Source organism: Oncorhynchus tshawytscha, linkage group LG05 (genome assembly GCF_018296145.1).
Source record: "Oncorhynchus tshawytscha isolate Ot180627B linkage group LG05, Otsh_v2.0, whole genome shotgun sequence".
Taxonomy (NCBI): Eukaryota; Metazoa; Chordata; class Actinopteri; order Salmoniformes; family Salmonidae; genus Oncorhynchus; species Oncorhynchus tshawytscha.
In genome coordinates, this window is record NC_056433.1 from 76441044 (window position 1) to 76456515 (window position 15472).

General features: G+C 48.9%; 1 protein-coding gene across 1 annotated transcript in view; it reads right to left on the reverse strand.

Annotated features, from left to right (window-relative positions):
* Positions 1 to 15472, reverse strand: part of LOC112241993 (inactive tyrosine-protein kinase transmembrane receptor ROR1-like) — a 284717-nt gene that overhangs the window by 105080 nt on the left and 164165 nt on the right. The window contains exon 2 of the mRNA XM_042322372.1: positions 7729 to 7785. Within this exon, the coding sequence (XP_042178306.1) occupies positions 7729 to 7785 (57 nt within the window). The remainder of the gene's footprint in view (positions 1 to 7728; positions 7786 to 15472) is intronic.

Sequence of the window (15472 nt, forward strand, 5' to 3'; positions counted from 1 at the left end):
GCTGACTGATAGTAGTGTTTATAAACAGGAGAGCCATGCTGACTGATAGTAGTGTTTATAAACAGGAGAGCCATGCTGACTGATAGTAGTGTTTATAAACAGGAGGGCCATGCTGACTGATAGTAGTGTTTATGTCAGAGACGCAAACTCGGTCTCAACCTTTAAGTCTTTACTGAAGACTCATCTCTTCAGTGGGTCATATGATTGAGTGTAGTCTGGCCCAGGAGTGGGAAGGTGAACGGAAAGGCTCTGGAGCAACGAACCGCCCTTGCTGTCTCTGCCTGGCCGGTTCCCCTCTTTCCACTGGGATTCTCTGCCTCTAACCCTATTACAGGGGCTGGGTCACTGGCTTACTGGGGCTCTCTCATGCCGTCCCTGGAGGGGGTGCGTCACCTGAGTGGGTTGATTCACTGTTGTGGTCATCCTGTCTGGGTTGGCGCCCCCCCCTTGGGTTGTGCCGTGGCGGAGATCTTTGTGGGCTATACTCAGCCTTGTCTCAGGATGGTAGGTTGGTGGTTGAAGATATCCCTCTTGTGGTGTGGGGGCTGTGCTTTGGCAAAGTGGGTGGGGTTATATCCTTCCTGTTTGGCCCTGTCTGGGGGTGACCTCGGATGGGGCCACAGTGTCTCCTGACCCCTCCTGTCTCAGCCTCCAGTATTTATGCTGCAGTAGTTTATGTGTCGGGGGGCTGGGGTCAGTTTGTTATATCTGGAGTACTTCTCCTGTCCTATTCGGTGTCCTGTGTGAATCTAAGTGTGCATTCTCTAATTCTCTCCTTCTCTCTTTCTTTTCTCTCTCGGAGGACCTGAGCCCTAGGACCTGAGCTCCAGGACTACCTGACATGATGACTCCTTGCTGTCCCCAGTCCACCTGGCCATGCTGCTGTTCCAGTTTCAACTGACCTGAGCCCTAGGACCATGCCCCAGGACTACCTGACATGATGACTCCTTGCTGTCCCCAGTCCACCTGGCCATGCTGCTGCTCCAGTTTCAACTTCCACCTGACTGTGCTGCTGCTCCAGTTTCAACTGTTCTGCCTTATTATTATTCGACCATGCTGGTCATTTATGAACATTTGAACATCTTGGCCATGTTCTGTTATAATCTCCACCCGGCACAGCCAGAAGAGGACTGGTAGTGTTTATAAACAGCCTGGTTCCTCTCTAGGTTTCTTCCTAGGTTTTGGCCTTTCTAGGGAGTTTTTCCTAGCCACCGTGCTTCTACACCTGCATTGCTTGCTGTTTGGGGTTTTAGGCTGGGTTTCTGTACAGCACTTTGAGATATCAGCTGATGTAAGAAGGGCTATATAAAAAATTTGATTTGATTTATAAACAGGAGGGCCATGCTGACTGATAGTAGTGTTTATGAACAGGAGGGCCATGCTGACTGATAGTAGTGTTTATAAACAGGAGGGCCATGCTGACTGATAGTACTGTTTATAAACAGGAGGGCCATGCTGACTGATAGTAGTGTTTATAAACAGGAGGGCCATGCTGACTGATAGTAGTGTTTATAAACAGGAGGGCCATGCTGACTGATAGTAGTGTTTATAAACAGGAGAGCCATGCTGACTGATAGTAGTGTTTATAAACAGGAGGGCCATGCTGACTGATAGTAGTGTTTATAAACAGGAGAGCCATGCTGACCGATAGTAGTGTTTATAAACAGGAGGGCCATGCTGACTGATAGTAGTGTTTATAAACAGGAGAGCCATGCTGACTGATAGTAGTGTTTATAAACAGGAGGGCCATGCTGACTGATAGTAGTGTTTATAAACAGGAGGGCCATGCTGACTGATAGTAGTGTTTATAAACAGGAGGGCCATGCTGACTGATAGTAGTGTTTATAAACAGGAGGGCCATGCTGACTGATAGTAGTGTTTATAAACAGGAGAGCCATGCTGACTGATAGTAGTGTTTATAAACAGGAGGGCCATGCTGACCGATAGGAGTGTTTATAAACAGGAGGGTTGTAATGACAGTAATAATCAGGAGGGTTGTACTGACAGTAATAATCAGGAGGGTTGTAATGACAGTAATAATCAGGAGGGTTGTACTGACAGTAATAATCAGGAGGGTGTTCGTCAGCTGCCAGGCTGAAACACACACATGTGGAATGGACCAGAGTGTGTCTACAGACCTCTTATCAGCCGAGGACAGAAAGTGGTGTGATCATATGAGCTGGTTGATGAAAAGAGAAAAAGTCTACATCTCCATTATCCACCCTTCTCTCAAAGTGTACACTTACACACTCCCCATCTTGGATTTAACAATTGTGGAAACTCCCTCCAGCTAAAGCTTACACCACTGATGGGGAGTGTGCAAGTGCACACTTTGAGAGAAGTTTGTAGAATCAGGACACAGCCTCAGTTGCCCTATTTAGCCTCAATGTGTGCCATACGGTCACTGAGATATAGCTTCACTGTCTGCCATACAGTCACTGAGATATAGCTTCACTGTCTGCCATACGGTCACTGAGATATAGCTTCACTGTCTGCCATACGGTCACTGAGATATAGCTTCACTGTCTGCCATACGGTCACTGAGATATAGCTTCACTGTCTGCCATACGGTCACTGAGATATAGCTTCACAGTCTGCCATACGGTCACTGAGATATAGCTTCACTGTCTGCCATACGGTCACTGAGATATAGCTTCACTGTCTGCCATATGGTCACTGAGATATAGCTTCACTGTCTGCCATACGGTCACTGAGATATAGCTTGACTGTCTGCCATATGGTCACTGAGATTTAGCCTCACTTTCTGCCATACGGTCACTGACATATAGCCTCACTGTCCGCACAAAGTGAGGACTATGTAGAAAAGGTTTGACGAGATCAGGTTGGAAGAACTTGACTGGCCTGCACAGAGCCCTGACCTCAACCCCATCGAAAACCTTTGGGATGAATTGGCATGCCGACTGTGAACCAGGCCTCATCGCCCAACATCAGTGCCCGACCTCACTAATGCTCTAGTGGGTGAATGGAAGAAAGTCCCCCCAGCAATGTTCCAACATCTAGTGGGAAGCCTTCCCAGCAAAGTGGAGGCTGTTATAGCAGCAAAGGGGGGACCAACTCCATATTAATGCCCATGATTTTGGAATGAGATGTTCGATGAGCAGGTATCCACATACTTTTGGTCTGAGAGAGAGAGGGAGAGAAAGTGAGAGAGAGAGAGAGAGATGGAGAATATGACGACAACATGTGCTTTATAGCTCAAAATAATCTATTTACAAAACAGTGAACAAATACTTCAAACTGTTTATGATAGAGGGGTTTGGATTGTTTCTCCATGCATGTTTTTAACTGCCTCTGAGAGTTGCAGTGCTCCGTATGGCTGCCTCCATACGTATGGCTGGCTCCAGCCATTTACTGTAGCATTCTGAGAGAAGTCTGTTGGAAATCACAAAAACACAAATCACTGACTGCACAAACAGACGGTTTGTCTGACCTGACCTGTACAGCAGAGAAAGAGTCTGCATTAATTTGATCCCAACACAGTATAACAAATCATAACTCTCATAGCGGACTAAATAAATATAACATGAGACTATAGCTCTAGCATTTAAGTTTCTACTACTGTGACCAGACAAAACTACATGGCTGCGATGCTAGGCTAACCGTGGCGCTAGTCCGGTGTCTATGTGCCAGGGCTATGCTATGTGTAGTGGTACCTCGTCTGCCAGTGACGTGTGACTCATATCTGAACAAGTCTGATAGGATGAGCACTCCACCACTCTCCTCTTCAGAGGTCAAGATCTCTCACAGTCAGGCACCATATAGAGAGCTGTCTAAGCACACACTCCTGAGATGACAGTTTGTGTGTGTGTGGGTCTGTCTGCACACTCCCCTGACTGCCTTAATGATAGATAATAGAGCTGGAAAAGAGGAGAGAGGAGGAGAGAGGAGGAGAGAGGAGGAAAGCGATGTCCTGCCAATGTTTGTACAACAAGCCCATTCTTCCCCTAATTGTCTTGTGTGGAGTGTTGTAGTGATTGGCAACCCAATCCCTCTGAAACCAAAACCCAGCCTGGGTCATGACGTTTCTTTAATATCACCAGATTGCTAAATTGTTCCTTTCATCACCACTCTCTTTATTACTGTGGCGTTGTTTGGACCCGTGTCTGAGAGGGGGGAAATTACCCAGCTGGAAATGAAAGGGTCCAGAAGATTTATTCCGAGGTGCTTCTCTCGACAGGAATAAAACACCTAATCAGCCCCAGACCCACTGCTAGTTCTAACACACACACACACACACACACACACACACACACACACACACACACACACACACACGTACACTCACACAGACACTCACACAGACACATGTCAAACCCACCCAAATACCCCAAATCCCCCTTCAGAAGCATCCTACCTCTGTGTGTGCTACTGTTAGTGAGTCATTGGTTAATACAGTCTAATACTGCCATAGAAATTCTGCTGGCCTGGCCCACACAGCAGTAGACAGACTAGAAACCTGACCTGGAGCACAGCTAACATAACATGGGAGTGATGCCGAGCTGCCTGGCCCTGCACTCCACTGTAGCCAGCTCTGGGAAAGGTGAAGCTCTGAATCCATATTATAAGCAAAAGAGCTGCTAAGAGTGTGTGTGTGTGTGTGTGTGTGTGTGTGTGTGTGTGTGTGTGTGTGTGTGTGTGTGTGTGTGTGTGTGTGTGTGTGTGTGTGTGTGTGTGTGTGTGTGTGAGAAAGCTATGAATGAAACTTATACAATGAAGATCAGCCAAACACATTAGAAGCACACTAAGTTTACAATCTCTTTGTACTCTCATTATAATATTCCATGTTATAAACTGGGTGGTTCGAGCCCTGAATGCTGATTGGCTGACAGCCATGATATATCAGACTGTATACCACAGATATGACAAAACATTTTTACTGCTCTAATTATGTTGGTAACCTGTTTAGATTAGCAATAAGGCACCTCGGGGGTTTGTGGTATATGGCTAATATACCATGGCTAATGGCTGTATACAGGCACTCAGCGTTGCGTCGTGCAAAAAACAGCCCTTAGCCGTGGTATATTGGCCATATACCACACCCCCTTATTGCTTAAATGTAACCGTGTGGGTGATACAGAGCTGTTATAATATCTGTCTTCCTCACCACACCAGTGTCATACTGTACTGTACTGTACAGTCTATCGCCTGCCAACTCCGCCTCACTACAAGGTGTGGAAAACCCAGTGACATACATAAATATATACACTGAGTGTACAAAACATTAAGAACACCTTCCTAATATTTAGTTGCCCACAGAACAGCCTTGTCGGGGCATGGACTCTACAAGGTGTCGAAAGCATTCCATAGGGATGCTGGTCCATGTTGACCCCAAAGTGTTTCCCACAGTTGTGTCAAGTTGTCTTTTGAGTGGTGAACCATTCTTGACACACACGGGAAACTGTTGAGCGTGAAAAACCCAGCAGCGTTGCAGTTCTTGACACAAAACGGTGCACCTGATACCTACTACCATGCCCCGTTCAAAGGCACTTCAATCTTTTGTCTTGCCAGTTCAACCTCTGAATGACACACATACACAATCCATGTCTCAATTATCTCAAGGCTTAAAAATCCTTCTTTAATCTGTCTCCTCCCGTTCATCTACAGCGATTTGATTGGATTTAACAGGTGACATCAATAAGGGATCATAGCTTTCACCTGGACTCACCTGGTCAGTCTATGTCATGGAAAGAGCAGGTGTTCATAATGTTGTTTGGTACACTCAGTCTATTGGAAAACCCCAGGAAGTAAACTCAGGTTTATGTAGCTGTAAACTAACGTCAGGCAACCACAATATGAATCTATTTCACAATGATGACATTGTTCCAGCGGAGCATGCAGAGAGACCCGGCTGCTTTCATAGGACCTGAATGCTGTGTGCTCAACGAATCAAAACCAACCCTGCCTCTAGACACAACACTGGCCAATCAGGATCCTTCCATCAGATAACAGAGACATATGTTAGCTAGCTAGCCACTGTGTTGTAGGCTAAAAATTGTGGAGTGGAGGGATGCTGATGTACAAACAGTACAGGACTCCTTCTGCCGTGGCATGAATACAATCTTAGCCTCTGTGTTGAAGGAATAGTGGAGTGGAACAGCTGATATACATAAACAAACAACACAGGAATCCAGTGTTGTTGGTCCTGGGCCAGAGTGCATGGAGTACAACATTGACATAACTGGCCAAATAATCAGCATCACAGCTATCGCCGTAACAAGTCCACCCATTGGTTGGTCTTATCGTTATCACAGTAACAAATCCACCTATTGGTTGGTCTTATCGTCATCACAGTAACAAATCCACCTATTGGTTGGTCTTATCGTCATCACAGTAACAAATCCACCTATTGGTTGGTCTTATCGTCATCACAGTATCAAATCCACCTATTGGTTGGTCTTATCGTCATCACAGTAACAAATCCACCTATTGGTTGGTCTTATCGTCATCACAGTAACAAATCCACCTATTGGTTGGTCTTATCGTCATCACAGTATCAAATCCACCTATTGGTTGGTCTTATCGTCATCACAGTATCAAATCCACCTATTGGTTGGTCTTATCGTCATCACAGTAACAAATCCACCTATTGGTTGGTCTTATCGTCATCACAGTAACAAATCCACCTATTGGTTGGTCTTATCGTCATCACAGTATCAAATCCACCTATTGGTTGGTCTTATCGTCATCACAGTAACAAATCCACCTATTGGTTGGTCTTATCGTCATCACAGTATCAAATCCACCTATTGGTTGGTCTTATCGTCATCACAGTAACAAATCCACCTATTGGTTGGTCTTATCGTCATCACAGTAACAAATCCACCTATTGGTTGGTCTTATCGTCATCACAGTAACAAATCCACCTATTGGTTGGTCTTATCGTCATCACAGTAACAAATCCACCCATTGGTTTGTCTTATCGTCAACACAGTAACAAGTCCACCCATTGGTTGGTCTTATCGTCATCACAGTAACAAATCCACCTATTGGTTGGTCTTATCGTCATCACAGTAACAAATCCACCCATTGGTTGGTCTTATCGTCATCACAGTAACAAGTCCACCCATTGGTTTGTCTTATCGTCAACACAGTAACAAGTCCACCCATTGGTTGGTCTTATCGTGATCAGAGTAACAAGTCCACCCATTGGTTGGTCTTATCGTGATCAGAGTAACAAGTCCACCCATTGGTTGGTCTTATCATGATCAGAGTAACAAGTCCACCCGTTGGTTGGTCTTATCGTCATCACAGTAACAAGTCCACCCATTGGTTTGTCTTATCGTCAACACAGTAACAAGTCCACCCATTGGTTCAACTTATCGTGATCAGAGTAACAAGTCCACCCATTGGTTGGTCTTGTGTTTGTGTGTACATTGTGTTTGTGTGTACACCATTGTGTGTTTGTGTACATCATTGTGTTTGTGTGTACATCATTGTGTTTGTGTGTACATCATTGTGTTTGTGTGTACATCATTGTGTTTGTGTGTACACCATTGTGTTTGTGTGTACATCATTGTGTTTGTGTGTACATCATTGTGTTTGTGTGTACATCATTGTGTTTGTGTGTACATCATTGTGTTTGTGTGTACATCATTGTGTTTGTGTGTATATCATTGTGTTTGTGTACATCATTGTGTTTGTGTGTACACCATTGTGTTTGTGTGTACATCATTGTGTTTGCTGTCTGTTAGACATGTTATCTCTCACCTGAGCTGTTCCAAGTGGAGGGGCCCACAACACTGGGGTCGTGGGGGAAATCAGACCCTGTAGACAGGAGACAGAGGAGACTCTTACTGGGTTGTGCCACCATCAAGACATACACATTGGCAGGGAGAAAAGTGGGGTTTTACATTTAAGAAGAAAATATCAAATGAGTAATGACAGTTCATCTATGAGTAATAATAATAATAATAATGACGATGATGTTATTACTGAAGACCTGAGGGCAGTAGTATCAGACAGGTAACATCATGGAGTTATTAATACCTGACCACAGCAGCTCTCCTCTCTGTCAGCATCCTAAATGGCACTATTGTCCCTACATAGTGCACTACTTTTGACCAGAGCCCTTTTCAAAAGTAGTGCGCTACTGTGTATAGGGAATAGGGTGCTATTTGTGATGCAGCCTATGTTTCATTACCAGAGATGAGACAGGCAGAAGGAACTATTCACATCTGTCCAATCTAATATCTCTGCACGCGACACAGTTGGAGGCTGGAGCTGTGTAGGGGTAGAAACTATTATAATGAGTCTCCCTCTGACCGACTGGTGAGACTCTGTCAACAAATTCACAACCTGTATCTCTCTGATTCTCTCTGTCCAAGTTCTTCTCTCTCTCTCGTTTTCTCCTTCGCTCTGTGTCTCTCTGTGAAGTAGCTAGTTCCCATGCACAGCAATGCCTGAGTGAGTGTGTTTAATGGGGCAGGCTCCCACAGCCTCTCTGCAGGTTGCTGTGCTTGTTTAACATTACGAATGGACAGAGTGCTGACAGACAGAGAGACAGACAGACATGGGCCTTCTCTGTCACAGACTTAGGCTCTACTGTAAGTAGCCTTACTGGAGCCACCCCCACCCCTGCTCACCGGAACCTTTCAAACTGACCCAAAGTGTTATGGCAGTGAGAGGGGTGTGGCAGTGAGAGGGGTGTGGCAGTGAGAGGGGCATGGCAGTGGGAGGGGTGTGGCAGTGAGAGGGGTGTGGCAGTGAGAGGGGCGTGGCAGTGAGAGGGGCGTGGCAGTGAGAGGTGTGTGGCAGTGAGAGGGGCGTGGCAGTGAGAGGGCCATGGCAGTAAGAGGGCCGTGGCAGTGAGAGGGGCGTGGCAGTGAGAAGGCCATGGCAGTAAGAGAGCCCTGGCAGTAAGAGGGGCGTGGCAGTGAGAGGGCCATGGCAGTGAGAGGGCCGTGGCTGTGAGAGGGCCATGGCAGTGAGAGGGCCATGGCAGTGAGAGGGGCTTGGCAATGATAGGGCTGTGGCAGTAAGAGGGGCGTGGCAGTAAGAGGGGCATGGCAGTAAGAGGGCATGGCAGTGAGAGGGCCATGGCAGTGAGAGGGGCTTGGCAATGATAGGGCTGTGGCAGTAAGAGGGGCGTGGCAGTAAGAGGGGCGTGGCAGTGAGAGGGGCGTGGCAGTGAGAGGGGTGTGGCAGCGAGAGGGGCGTGGCAGTGAGAGGGGCGTGGCAGTGAGAGGGGCGTGGCAGTGAGAGGGGTGTGGCAGTGGAGGGCGTGGCAGTGAGAGGGCGTGGCAGTGAGAGGGGCGTGGCAGTGAGAGGGGTGTGGCAGTGAGAGGGTGTGGCAGTGAGAGGGCAGTGGCAGTGACAGGGCCATGGCAGTGAGAGGGCGTGGCAGTGAGAGGGGTGTGGCAGTGAGAGGTGTGTGGCAGTGAGAGGGGCGTGGCAGTGAGAGGGCAGTGGCAGTGAGAGGGCCATGGCAGTGAGAGGGGCGTGGCAGTGAGAGGGGGCCATGGCAGTGAGAGTGTGGCAGTGAGAGGGGCGTGGCAGTGAGAGGGCCATGGCAGTAAGAGGGCCGTGGCAGTGAGAGGGGGCCAGTGAGAAGGCCATGGCAGTAAGAGAGCCATGGCAGTAAGAGGGGCGTGGCAGTGAGAGGGCCATGGCAGTGAGAGGGGCGTGGCAGTGAGAGGGCCATGGCAGTGAGAGGGCCATGGCAGTGAGAGGGGCGTGGCAATGATAGGGCTGTGGCAGTAAGAGGGGTGTGGCAGTAAGAGGGGCGTGGCAGTGAGAGGGGCGTGGCAGTGAGAGGGGCGTGGCAGTGAGAGGGTGTGGCAGTGAGAGGGGCGTGGCAGCGAGAGGGGCGTGGCAGTGAGAGGGCAGTGGCAGTGAGAGGGCAGTGGCAGTGAGAGGGCGTGGCAGTGAGAGGGCCATGGCAGTGAGAGGGCAATGGCAGTGAGAGGGCAGTGGCAGTGAGAGGGCAGTGGCAGTGAGAGGGCCGTGGCAGTGAGAGGGCCGTGGCAGTGAGAGGGCCGTGGCAGTGAGAGGGCAATGGCAGTGAGAGGGCCGTGGCAGTGAGAGGGCCGTGGCAGTGAGAGGGCCGTGGCAGTGAGAGGGCAATGGCAGTGAGAGGGCCATGGCAGTGAGAGGGCAATGGCAGTGAGGTGGCAGTGAGAGGGCCGTGGCAGTGAGAGGGCCGTGGCAGTGACAGGGCCGTGGCAGTGAGAGGGCAATGGCCGTGAGAGGGCCATGGCAGTGAGAGGGCCATGGCAGTAAGAGGGCTGTGGCAGGAAGAGGGCTGTGGCAGTAAGAGGGGCGTGGCAGTAAGAGGGGCATGGCAGTAAGAGGGCCATGGCAGTGAGAAGGCCACGGCAATGAGAGGGGCGTAGCAGAGAGTGAGGCAGTAGTAGACTAGAGGACCTGTGAGAGCTGTGGTGGAATGGACTGGGAGGTGTTAATTGGGTGATAATGTTCGGTTCAATGCGTGGTGTGATGGGAGGAAGTAACGAGCCTGGGTTAATGAGGCTGAATGGTGTAGGCCAGCTGCACCTGTCACTGTGGCAGCCAGACAGACAGGCAGGCTGATGAGGCTCTGCTCTTACATTAACATGGCTGTAAACAACATGCTGGTATTATAATCAAGTGTATTTCACAACATAACAATTAGTGTTGGTGGAATGTTTTGGCACACTGATTCATACTTGTGGGTGATGTTGATGATGACACTGCTGAATGTGGCTGTGGAACTCTAGAGAGTGTTCTATTTCCTCTAGGCTGTGGAACTCTAGGGAGGGTTCTATTTCCTCTAGGCTGTGGAACTCTAGGCTAGGGAGGGTTCTATTTCCTCTAGGCTGTGGAACTCTAGGGAGGGTTCTATTTCCTCTAGGCTGTGGAACTCTAGGCTAGGGAGGGTTCTATTTTCTCTAGGCTGTGGAACTCTAGGGAGGGTTCTATTTACTCTAGGCTGTGGAACTCTAGGGAGGGTTATATTTCCTGGCTGTGGCTGAGACCTCAATCTAAACTACAAACAGTCTCATGAGCTATAACGTAGCCTAGATTTTATGATGTAATCATAGTAAGAAAAACACAGGAGGTGGAAATGGGAGAGAGGAGAGAAGAAAGGAGAGGGAAAAAAGGAAATAGGAGAGAGAAGCGTGACGGCCCGCTGGCTCTCCTAACACAATGAAGCCACTGAAGTGGAGCCAGGTAAGGACCCTACAGAGGAAGTGGCGCCAGGTGGGGACCCTACAGAGGAAGTGGAGCCAGGTGAAGACCCTACAGAGGAAGTGGAGCCAGGTGAGGACCCTACAGAGGAAGTGGAGCCAGGTGAGGACCTTACAGAGGAAGTGGAGCCAGGTGAAGACCTTACAGAGGAAGTGGAGCCAGGTGAAGACCTTACAGAGGAAGTGGAGCCAGGTGAGGACCTTACAGAGGAAGTGGAGCCAGGTGAGGACCCTACAGAGGAAGTGGAGCCAGGTGAAGACCCTACAGAGGAAGTGGAGCCAGGTGAAGACCCTACAGAGGAAGTGGAGCCAGGTGAGGACCCTACAGAGGAAGTGGAGCCAGGTGAGGACCCTATAGAGGAAGTGGCTAGTTGAGGACCCTACAGAGGAAATAGAGCCAGGTGAGGACCCTACAAATGAAGTGGAGCCATGTGAGGACCTTACAGAGGAAGCGGAGGAAGGTGAAGACCCTACAATGGAAGTGGAGCCAGCTGAGGACCCTACAGAGGAAGTGGAGTCAGTTGAGGATCCTACAGAGTAAGTGGAGTCAGTTGAGGATCCTACAGAGGAAGTGGAGTCAGGCGGGGACCCTACAGAGGAAGTGGAGTCAGTTGAGGACCCTACAGAGGAAGTGGAGTCAGTTGAGGATCCTACAGAGGAAGTGGAGTCAGGCGGGGACACTACAGAGGAAGTGGAGCCAGGTGAGGACCCTACAGAGGAAGTGGATCCATGTGAGGACCCTAAAGAGGAAGTGGAGGCAGGTGAGTGCCCTACAGAGAAAGTGGATCCATGTGAGGACCTTACAGAGGAGGTGGAGTCAGGTGGGGACCCTGCAGAGAAAGCGGAGCCTGGTGAGGACCTTACAGAGGAAGTGGAGCCAGGTTAGGACCCTACAGAGGAAGTGGAGCCAAGTGAGGACCCTACAGAGGAAGTGGAGCCAAGTGAGGATCCTACAGAGGAAGTGGAGCCAAGTGAGGACCCTACAGAGGAAGTGGAGCCAAGTGAGGACCCTACAGAGGAAATGGAGCCAGGTGAGGACCCTACAGAGGAAGTGGAGCCAGATGAGGACACTGCAGATGAAGTGGACATGGAGAGAGGAGAAGAAAGGAGATAAGATGGAAGAAAGAGGAGAGGGGGTAGTTAGGTGTACTATAGAGGATTCTGTTTCAAGAACTATCCCGTCCGGTCAGTTGGTCCTGGGGAATATCAACACAGATGAGAGGCCCTGTTTTCCCTCCTCACATCTGCAAGCTAACCCAACCCGAACCCTGTCATTACACAATCAAGGAATATCTGGGAAATTGCAGGGTAATTTGGAGATTAGCATTCTAATGTTTCCCAGCAACAAAGGGTTGGTTTTATTAGAGCCATTTGTTAATGAAGGCCTAAAAATAGGGCCTGGTTAGAGCTGGTCACAGTGGCTGGTCCTGGGTCTGCAGAGATGAAACAGAAAAGAATGTCCGGCCAGGAAACAAAGGAAACAGCTGACTCTGGTTCTGTGGTTCTGTTGTTACTGCAGGGTAGGCATTGTGGAGCAGGAGCTACGTACACATACGCACACGACCGAGACATGAATATATGACTCACATACAAACATGGTGCACACACTCAAACATGTATGCATGCACACAGAAGCATACACAAATACAGTACACACACGCAAGCACACACACACACGCACACACAGACTTCTGGAATCAGATTGATTAAATTAGGGAAACGATAGGGAAAAGTTAATAGATGTGCATTCCTTTTTTTCTCAGTGGATTTGATGTGTGCTGGAAGAAGAAACAATGATATATTGTAGTCATTGAATACGGTGAAATAAACTGCAATTGTAGCACATTTGGATTTGGATGATGTGAGAGATATGAAAGATATGTTAGTTAAGCTTCCTCTTGGACTCTGCAGCAGTGATCTCTCTTCAAACAGGCTACCACCTCACATCAGAGCATCGCGTCATCCAGATCTCTCTTCAAACAGGCTACCACCTCACATCAGAGCATCGCGTCATCCAGATCTCTCTTCAAACAGGCTACCACCTCACATCAGAGCATCGCGTCATCCAGATCTCTCTTCAAACAGGCTACCACCTCACATCAGAGCATCGCGTCATCCAGATCTCTCTTCAAACAGGCTACCACCTCACATCAGAGCATCGCGTCATCCAGATCTCTCTTCAAACAGGCTACCACCTCACATCAGAGCATCGCGTCATCCAGATCTCTCTTCAAACAGGCTACCACCTCACATCAGAGCATCGCGTCATATGATCTCTCTTCAAACAGGCTACCACCTCACATCAGAGCATCGCGTCATCCAGATCTCTCTTCAAACAGGCTACCACCTCACATCAGAGCATCGCATCATCCAGATCTCTCTTCAAACAGGCTACCACCTCACATCAGAGCATCGCATCATCCAGATCTCTCTTCAAACAGGCTACCACCTCACATCAGAGCATCGCGTCATCCAGATCTCTCTTCAAACAGGCTACCACCTCACATCAGAGCATCGCGTCATCCAGATCTCTCTTCAAACAGGCTACCACCTCACATCAGAGCATCGCATCATCCAGATCTCTCTTCAAACAGGCTACCACCTCACATCAGAGCATCGCATCATCCAGATCTCTCTTCAAACAGGCTACCATCTCACATCAGAGCATCGCGTCATCCAGATCTCTCTTCAAACAGGCTACCACCTCACATCAGAGCATCGCGTCATGTGATCTCTCTTCAAACAGGCTACCACCTCACATCAGAGCATCGCATCATCCAGATCTCTCTTCAAACAGGCTACCACCTCACATCAGAGCATCGCATCATCCAGATCTCTCTTCAAACAGGCTACCATCTCACATCAGAGCATCGCATCATCCAGATCTCTCTTCAAACAGGCTACCATCTCACATCAGAGCATCGCGTCATGTGATCTCTCTTCAAACAGGCTACCATCTCACATCAGAGCATCGCGTCATCCAGATCTCTCTTCAAACAGGCTACCATCTCACATCAGAGCATCGCGTCATGTGATCTCTCTTCAAACAGGCTACCACCTCACATCAGAGCATTGCGTCATCCAGATCTCTCTTCAAACAGGCTACCACCTCACATCAGAGCATCGCGTCATGTGATCTCTCTTCGTGTCTGATCCCTCCCTTGGAGGGGTGTGTGTGACATGCTTGTAGGGGTGTGAGACATGTTTGGAGGGGTGTGAGACATGTTTGGAGGGGTGTGAGACATGTTTGGAGGGGTGTGTGACATGTTTGGAGGGGTGTGTGACATGTGGTGTGAGACATGTTTGGAGGGGTGTGTGACATGTTTAGAGGGCTGTGAGACATGTTTGGAGGGGTGTGTGACATGTTTAGAGGGCTGTGAGACATGTTTGGAGGGTGTGAGAGACATGTTTGGGGGGGTGTGTGACATGTTTGGAGGGGTGTGTGCGACATGTTTAGAGGGCTGTGTGACAGGTTTAGAGGGCTGTGTGACATGTTTAGAGGGCTGTGTGACATGTTTAGAGGGCTGTGAGACATGTTTGGAAGGGTGTGTGACATGTTTAGAGGGCTGTGTGACATGTTTGGAGGGGTGTGAGACATGTTTGGAGGGCTGTGAGACATGTTTGGAGGGGTGTGTGACATGTTTAGAGGGCTGTGAGACATGTTTGGAGGGGTGTGTGACATGTTTAGAGGGCTGTGAGACATGTTTGGAGGGGTGTGAGACATGTTTGGAGGGGTGTGTGTGACATGTTTGGAGGGGTGTGAGACATGTTTGGAGGGTGTGTGTGACATGTTTGGAGGGCTGTGAGACATGTTTGAAGGGCTGTGAGACATGTTTAGAGGGCTGTGAAACATGTTTGGAGGGCTGTGAGACATGTTTGAAGGGCTGTGAGACATGTTTAGAGGGCTGTGAAACATGTTTGGAGGGCTGTGAGACATGTTTGAAGGGCTGTGAGACATGTTTGAAGGGCTGTGAGACATGTTTGAAGGGCTGTGAGACATGTTTAGAGGGCTGTGAAACATGTTTGGAGGGCTGTGAGACATGTTTGAAGGGCTGTGAGACATGTTTAGAGGGCTGTGTGACATGTTTGGAGGGCTGTGAGACATGTTTGAAGGGCTGTGAGACATGTTTAGAGGGCTGTGAAACATGTTTGGAGGGCTGTGAGACATGTTTGAAGGGCTGTGAGACATGTTTAGAGGGCTGTGTGACATGTTTGGAGGGCTGTGAGACATGTTTGGAGTGCTGTGAGACATGTTTGGAGGGCTGTGAGACATGTTTGGAGGGGTG